The sequence below is a fragment of the Carcharodon carcharias genome, chromosome 6 (genome assembly GCF_017639515.1).
Source record: "Carcharodon carcharias isolate sCarCar2 chromosome 6, sCarCar2.pri, whole genome shotgun sequence".
In the NCBI taxonomy this organism is placed as follows: Eukaryota; Metazoa; Chordata; class Chondrichthyes; order Lamniformes; family Lamnidae; genus Carcharodon; species Carcharodon carcharias.
The window spans coordinates 190,742,531-190,751,165 of NC_054472.1; the positions used below are offsets into that span (position 1 = coordinate 190,742,531).

The 8,635-nt window shown below is 50.0% G+C and overlaps 1 protein-coding gene across 1 annotated transcript in view; it reads left to right on the forward strand.

Moving 5' to 3' along the window:
• Positions 1-5,891, forward strand: part of si:ch73-173p19.1 — a 79,376-nt gene extending 73,485 nt beyond the window's left edge. The window contains exons 16-18 of the mRNA XM_041189044.1: positions 1,825-1,936; positions 2,105-2,183; positions 5,304-5,891. Coding sequence (XP_041044978.1) covers positions 1,825-1,936; positions 2,105-2,183; positions 5,304-5,412 — 300 coding nt within the window. The 3' untranslated portion in view covers positions 5,413-5,891. The remainder of the gene's footprint in view (positions 1-1,824; positions 1,937-2,104; positions 2,184-5,303) is intronic.
• Positions 5,892-8,635: the final 2,744 nt, after the last annotated feature.

Here is an 8,635-nt window from a genome sequence, read left to right on the forward strand (position 1 = left end):
TAGTGAGGAAACTGGCCAGGCTGGCGTTACCCAACTCAGTTACTGTGACGCAACTGTGTGGTTTGCTAGGCCAATCAGGGGATAGTTCACAGGCAACTGCATTACCGTGGGCCTGGAGTCACGTGCAGTGAACCCGATGGGTTTTGCAACAAGCGGTGACAATCTCGTGGTCGCAGTTACAGATGTGATGTGCAGCGGGGAGGGAATGCGTGAGGAGTGGCTTTGCCAGGGTAAGGGGAGAGGGTGGGAGTTGGGGGCAGAGGTAGGTTGGGGGACGGGGAGGCAGTGGGGGAGGTGAAGGAAGGGTGTGTGGAGGAAGGAAAAGCTGGGCAAGGAAAAGGGATGGGATGTGGGGAAGGGAGGAGGAGGGGTGGGAGCAGGTTTAGCTGGGGGGATGTGGGGGAGGGTATAGTGAGGGAATATCTGGGGTAAGGGGGAGTAAATAGCTGGGGTATGTGTGGTATGGGGGAGGGGATAGCTGGGGGTTGTGGGGGAGAGGTGGGGGGTAGAGGGTATGGGGGAGGGGATAGCTGGGGTTGTGTGGGGAGAGGGTGTCGGGGACAGGATAGGTGGGAGATTTGGACTGAGGAGGAGAATGGGGTACCACTGGATCCTGTTGCTCTCTTGCAACCTCTGGTGGTCATCTTGAGGGCATTTCCTGAGAGATTTTGTGCTAGATGGAGCAAGGGGAGTGAATGGGGGATGAATAATTTTCAAGGATATTGCCAGAACTGAGAGGTTATAACAATCAGGAAAGATTAACAGGCTAGGGATCTTTTCTCTAGAATCAGGAAGACTGAGGGGGTGAACTGACAGAGGGGTTTAAATTTATGAAAGGGTGTGAGAGGGTAAACGTAGAGATGATGTATCCACTTGCGGGGGAGACCAGAACTAGGGGTCAACGATGTAAGATAGTCACAAATAAATTTGTTCGGGATTCAGAGAGTGGTAAGAATGTGGAACTCACCACCACAGGGAGTGTTTGAGGTGAATTGCATAGACACATTTAAGGGGGAAGCTGGATAAACCCGGGAGGGACAAAGGAATAGAAGATGATATTGACAGGCGATGTAAAGTTAGAGGAGGTTTGTGTGGAACACGGAAGTTGGCCCGATTGGCCTGTCTGTGCCACTGTACAGTCAATGATTGGCCTGTCTGTGCCGCTGTACAGTCAATGATTGGCCTGTCTGTGCCACTGTACAGTCAATGATTGGCCTGTCTGTGCCGCTGTACAGTCAATGATTGGCCTGTCTGTGCTGCTGTACAGTCAATGATTGGCCTGTCTGTGCCACTGTACAGTCAATGATTGGCCTGTCTGTGCCACTGTACAGTCAATGATTGGCCTGTCTGTGCCGCTGTACAGTCAATGATTGACCTGTCTGTGCCGCTGTACAGTCAATGATTGACCTGTCTGTGCCGCTGTACAGTCAATGATTGGCCTGTCTGTGCCGCTGTACAGTCAATGATTGGCCTGTCTGTGCCGCTGTACAGTCAATGATTGGCCTGTCTGTGCCGCTGTACAGTCAATGATTGGCCTGTCTGTGCCGCTGTGCAGTCAATGATTGGCCTGTCTGTGCCGCTGTACAGTCAATGATTGGCCTGTCTGTGCCACTGTACAGTCAATGTGATCACAAACTGCTCCTGTTCTATTACTGACCTCATGTGACCCATGGACCAGAATCTGGTCAACTTTAAGAGTGTGTACCTCCTCCCTGGGGTTGTGGGACTTGACTCTGGTTTGGCAGGGGGAGGGGAGGGGGCAGGGTGCTCAGGTGCTTTTACTGGGTGACTAACGCTGCCGCTCTTTAACACCTTCAATGTCAGGTCTTGAGCCTTGCTTCGACGCGTGTCGGTGACACTGTGGTGACACAGGGACTGCTGCACTGCAAACAACTGGTCAAATTGAACTTGAGCCGGACTCGCATCACCGATCGAGGTACTTCACCCTAACCTGAACCCCCCCCTCCCCCTCCCCGCATCCCCTCCCCCCCTCCTCCCCCCTCCCCCGCTCCCCCCACCCACTGCAAAGGCTGCTGCTGCTGGCTAACTGAAATCTTCTTCTAGTCCCTGGTCTCATCAGCTGACCAGTGACTTTTGCATTCAGGCCACGACAGGGCTTGTCCAGAACAGGAGAACGAGAGGAGACAGCCTGAGCTTGAACAGGGGCAATCCAGAGCTAACCGGTAGGAACTCGATTTCAGTGAGTGAGTTGCCAATCTATGGAAAAGGATTCCTAGGGAGAGGGTGAAAGGAGCTATTATCGATTCACTCCAAACCAAATTAAATAGATTTACCTTCGAAAATACCATGAGAGTGATTGGAGAGGTGACTTTTGCTGGGTGTGGAGTGTGCTCAGGAGGAACAGGTAACTTTGACCCCACTCCCCCACTGGGAGTTTTCCTCCCCTCATGTCTGGGTCTGTTGTAGATTCATCGATAGAGATTGATCCACTGTGGTTGCTCAATAACTCCATTATTGTATCACGTGACTGTCAGGATGATAGAAGGTGAACTAGATCGACCTTGGTCCACTTCATCCAGTCATTCCTACATTTGAACATACGGATTGGGAGCAGGAGCAGGCCCCTCGAGCCTGCTCTGCTGTTCAATAAGATCATGGCTGATTTGATTGTAACCTCAACCCTGCATTCCCGCTATCCACGATAACCTATCACCCCCTTGTTTACCAAGAATCTGTCTAGCCCTGCCTTAAAAATATTCAAAGACTTTGCTTCCGTTGCCTTCTGAGGAAGAATGTGTGAAAGACTCACGACCCTCAGAGAAAGAAATGTTCTCATCATCCCCATTTTAAAATCGGAGACCCCTTATTTTTAAACTGTGACCCCTAGTTCTGGATTTTCTCACAAGAGGAAACATCCTCTAGTCCTCTAAGTTCCTATTCCGTGTGATTTGAAGTTTCTTCTATGCTACCTTTTCACATGCTTTTTAGAAATCCAAATTAAGTATCCACACTATATTCCCTCACTGTTAATTCCTCTAATAATTCCAGTTTATCAAGTAAGACTTGCCTTTTATAAATCTACGCTGATCAACTCGTATTTCTCCAATTTCATCCTGTATTGTCTATTCTAATTGTTCACCAACGCATAAATAAATCTGACAAATGTTTTTAGCCTGAATGTGGCTGTCTCTTTGAATAGGCGCGTTTGTTTGGTGGGGTTCCCATGATGTCCCTGTAGCTTTCCTCTAAGGAGACTCTCTCTCTCTCCTGGTGCAAAGCCAGAAGTACCTTTGGCTGATGGAATTTTGCCTGACTCCTGGAGTTGCCGTGTTCCCCGTAAGCCTGAGTTGGGAAGGAGCCTGAATGGGGATTGGAGCGAGCAGTTTGGGGCACTGGGTGCAGGTTTGAGTTCCGTACTCCAGAAATAACATTGAGACCAGGATAAAAACTACAGCTCCTCACACCCCGCTTCCTGTAAGGACTCCATCCCATTCTCTCAGTTCCTTCGCCTCCGTCGCATCTGTTCCGATGATGCTACATTCAAAAACAGTTCCTCTGACATGTCCTCCTTCTTCCTTAACCGAGGTTTTCCACCCACGGTCGTTGACAGGGCCCTCAACCGTGTCCGGCCCATCTCCCGCGCATCCGCCCTCACGCCTTCTCCTCCCTCCCAGAAACATGATAGGGTCCCCCTTGTCCTCACTTATCACCCCACCAGCCTCCGCATTCAAAGGATCATCCTCCGCCATTTCCGCCAACTCCAGCATGATGCCACCACCAAACACATCTTCCCTTCACCCCCCTTATCGGCATTCCGTAGGGACCGCTCCCTCCGGGACACCCTGGTCCACTCCTCCATCACCCCCTACTCCTCAACCCCCTCCTATGGCACCACCCCATGCCCACGCAAAAGATGCAACACGTGCCCCTTCACTTCCTCTCTCCTCACCGTCCAAGGACCCAAACACTCCTTTCAAGTGAAGCAGCATTTCACTTGCATTTCCCCCAACTTAGTGTACTGCATTCGTTGCTCCCAATGTGGTCTCCTCTACACTGGAGAGACCAAACGTAAACTGGGCGACCGCTTTGCAGAACACCTGCGGTCTGTCCGCAAGAATGACCCAAACCTCCCTGTCGCTTGCCATTTTAAAACTCCACCCTGCTCTCTTGCCCACATGTCTGTCCTTGGCTTGCTGCATTGTTCCAGTGAAGCCCAACGCAAACTGGAGGAACAACACCTCATTTTCCGACTAGGGACTTTACAGCCTTCCGGACTGAATATTGAATTCATCAGCTTTAGGTCGTGAGCTCCCTCCCCCATCCCCACCCCCTTTCTGTTTCCCCCTTCCTTTTTTTTTCTTCCAATAAATTATAAAGATTTTCCTTTTCCCACCTATTTCCATTATATAAAAAAAACCCCACTAGAGCTATACCTTGAGTGCCCTACCATCCATTCTTAATTAGCACATTCGTTTAGATAATATCACCAACTTTAACTTTAACACCTATGTGTTCTTTTGTACTATTGTTGTTGACATCTTTTGATGATCTGCTTCTATCACTGCTTGTTTGTCCCTACAACCACACCCCCACTCCACTTCTCTCTCTCTCTCTCTCTCTTTCCGCCCCCCACACACACACCTTAAACCAGCTTATATTTCAACTCTTTCTTAAACTCGGACTCAAGTTCTGTCGAAGGGTCACGAGGACTCGAAACGTCAACTCTTTTCTTCTCCGCCGATGCTGCCAGACCTGCTGAGTTTTTCCAGGTAATTCTGTTTTTGATTGAGTCCAGGATGCTGTCTGCTCTGAGAAAATCAAAAGACTTGAAAAATATTGTGGGGGGAGTTTGAGGGTGGCAGTGAGAGGGGTGGTGGTTTTATTGGAACAAAGGGAGGTTAAGGAATAATGTGATAGGGATACTTAAAACGACAAGGGGATGGGAACAGAGTTGACAGAACCCGACTTTCCGGAGACTGACTGATCGGGAACAAGATTAGATGAAAGAGATTTAGAATGAGGAGTAGGCAGAATTTTTTTCCGTAAATGGTTATGAGGGGTTCATTGCCAGAGTTAGCGATGGAGGCGGAGATCATTGAAGAACAGGTTAGATTGGTGATTGAAGATAAAGAGATGCCGGAACAAGGCAGACACATGGGTTTAGCATCCTGCCCGTGTGGAGAGCTGATGGTGTTACGCAGCCTGTTTCTTATGGCCATTTCTATGTAATGCCGCATAAGTTGCATCTTATGCAACTGACCTAGAGTGACCCGAAGGGTTTGTGGGTTTGTGACTCTTGGGAGACCGAGCTGACCCGTGACTTTGTGTGCTCTGCTTTCCAGGCCTGAGGCAGCTCAGCCAGACCAAGGTGAACCAGCTGAACCTGGACGGGACAGGGGTGACGCTGACCGAGATCAGCACCCTGATGGCGACCTGCCCTGGTATAACTAGCATCCGTGTCAACAACCTGCACACGCTCTCCCCTGAACAGGTCTCTGACGAGGAGATGGCGGCTGCGGATTGAACGGCAGGTTGGAGGAAGGGATTGAAAACTCCTCGGCCCACTAACCCCACCCCCATAGTCAGAGGGAGGGGATTCAGTTCTGAACGCTTGTAGATTGTATGTGGAAAGGAACTTGTCCGACATTCAGCCTGATCTTCATCCAGACATACTGATTGCTGCACTTCCCCTTTTGCTGTTTCCCCCCTCCTCTCCCATCCTTCCTCCCCCACCTATCATTTCAGACCCAGACAGAATCTGCTATCAGCCCTACCCACTGACTGACAATTTTAATACAGAGTCTATACCCAACCCTGTGCTGTACCTGTCCTGGGAGTGTTTAATGGGGACAGTGTAGAGGGAGATTTACTCTGTATCTAACCCCGTGCTGTACCTGCCCTGGGAGTGTTTAATGGGGACAGTGTAGAGGGAGCTTTACTCTGTATCTAACCCTGTGCTGTACCTGTCCTGGGAGTGTTTGATGAGGACAGTGTAGAGGGAGCTTTACTCTGTATCTAACTCCGTGCTGTACCTGTCCTGGGAGTGTTTGATGGGACGGTGTAGAGGGAGCTTTACTCTGTATCTAACCCCGTGCTGTACCTGTCCTGGGAGTGTTTGATGGGGACAATGTAGAGGGAGCTTTACTCTGTATCTAACCTCATGCTGTACCTGTCCTGGGAGTGTTTGATGGGGACAGTGTAGGGGGAACTTTACTCTATCTAACCCCGTGCTGTACCTGTCCTGGGAGTGGTTTGATGGGGACAGTATAGAGGGAGCTTTACTCTGTATCTAACCTCATGCTGTACCTGTCCTGGGAGTGTTTGATGGGGACAGTACAGAGGGAACTTTACTCTATCTAACCCCATGCTGTACCTGTCCTGAGAGTGTTTGATGGGGACAGTATATAGCGAGCTTTACTCTGTATCTAACCTCGTGCTGTACCTGTCCTGGGAGTGTTTGATGGGGACAGTATAGAGGGAGCTTCACTCTGTATCTAACTCCGTGCTGTACCTGTCCTGGGAGTGTTTGATGGGGACAGTGTAGAAGCAGCTTTACTCTGTATCTAACCCTGTGCTGGACCTGTCCTGGGAGTGTTTGATGGTGACAGTGTAGAGGGAGCTTTACTCTGTATCTAACCCTGTGCTGTACCTGTCCTGGGAGTGTTTGATGGGGACAGTGTAGAGGGAGCTTTACTCTGTATCTAACCCCGTGCTGTACCTGTCCTGGGAGTGTTTGATGGGGACAGTGTAGAAGCAGCTTTACTCTGTATCTAACCCTGTGCTGGACCTGTCCTGGGAGTGTTTGATGGTGACAGTGTAGAGGGAGCTTTACTCTGTATCTAACCCTGTGCTGTACCTGTCCTGGGAGTGTTTGATGGGGACAGTGTAGAGGGAGCTTTACTCTGTATCAAACCCCGTGCTGTACCTGTCCTGGGAGTGTTTGATGGGGACGGTGTAGAGGGAGCTTTACTCTGTATCTAACCCTGAGCTGCACCTGTCCTGGGATAATTGGACACTAATCCTGTCTACTTCCGATCAGGTATTCTTGGCTTCACCAACACCCGTCTCAGATACCCACCATCTCTGAATTTTTATTCTCCATCTGGTTTCTGGATCACAGGGTTGATTCCCAATGTTGAGGAAGTCCTTGTGGCTGGGTCTGTTTCCCCACTACCTCCCTCCCCCAGCACATTTAAAATTGGGCCAGATATGGGGGGAGAGGCTGCTTGATATTTGTACAGCAGTTACTTCACTGATCTGCCTCGAACTGTGATCCCATTGATTTGGACAGTGAGTGCTTTTGAAAGAGACATGTTTCATTACTAAAGGCTGACTGGAACCTGCTGAGTGTGATTATTTATTGTATTTGATCTTTGGACATGGAGAATCTGCTATCTCAGCCAGACTGCAGTTCATGATCTTTCTGTAGAACGTACAATGTATACCCTTAGAATGGGGCAGAGGCTCAGTATTATGTTCATCTGACACACTCTGGTCCCATGCCCTCAGTCTCCCTCTTTCTTTCTCTGGGTCTCGAGCTCTCGCTCTCCCTCGGTCTCACGTGTTCTCTCCCTTTTGGTCATGTTCCCTCTCTATCTCTCTCTCTCTCTCCCTTTCGCTCTCTCTTACAGTCTTGCGCATACCCTCTCGGTCTCTTATCCACATGCACGTGTGCACTCTCTCTCTCTGCCTCTCCCCCTTCTTGCTCTCAGTCTCGTGTGCTTTCACTCTCTCTTTCTCTCGATCTCGTGCGCTTTCTCGCTCTCTTGTTCTCGTGTGCTCTCTCTTTAGGCTCATGTGTGCTCTTTCTCTCTCTCACTGATGGATGTTAGTGCCAATACAGGCCATGAATCAGTGCTGTAATGTTTCAGAACTGAAGCCCACTTTCTGGTCATTGTGTTTCTTTTTGGATTATGATTAGTTTGCACCCGGTCATCTCAAAGCTTTACAGAAAATGAAACACTTTTGAAGTCTAGTCACTGTTTTAATGTAGGAAATGCAGCAGCTAATTTGTGCACAGCACAATCCCACAAACAGCAATGAGCTAAATGACGAGTTAACCTGTTTTTGTGATGTTTGTTGAGGCACAAATATTGGCTAGGACACCGGAGAGAAATCGCCTGCTCTTCTTCAAAATGATAGCTGAGGGGTCTTTTACATCCCCTGAGAGGGCAGACTGGCCTCACTTTAATGTCTCACCTGAAAGATGGCACCTCCTACAATGCAGCACCCCCTCAGCACTGAACTGTGCAAGGTTCTGTAAGAGGTTGTTTAGGAATGAGATGCACTGACCACACTGAGTAACACCCCTACTGGAACTGACCGCACTGACTGACCCCTGGACACGGACTGACCACAGTGAGTGACCCCTGGATAGGGACTGACCATAGAGAGTCACCCAGGACAGGTACTGGCCACGATGAGTCACCTCAGGACAGAGAATGTCCACAGAGTGTGAGCCCTGGACTGGGACTGACCACAGGGAGTGAGCCCTGGACTGGGACTGACCGCAGGGAGTGAGCCCTGGACTGGGACTGACCGCAGGGAGTGAGCCCTGGACTGGGACTGACTGCAGGGAGTGAGCGCTGGACTGGGACTGACCGCAGGGAGTGAGACCTGGACTGGGACTGACCGCAGGGAGTGAGCGCTGGACTGGGACTGACTGCAGGGAGTG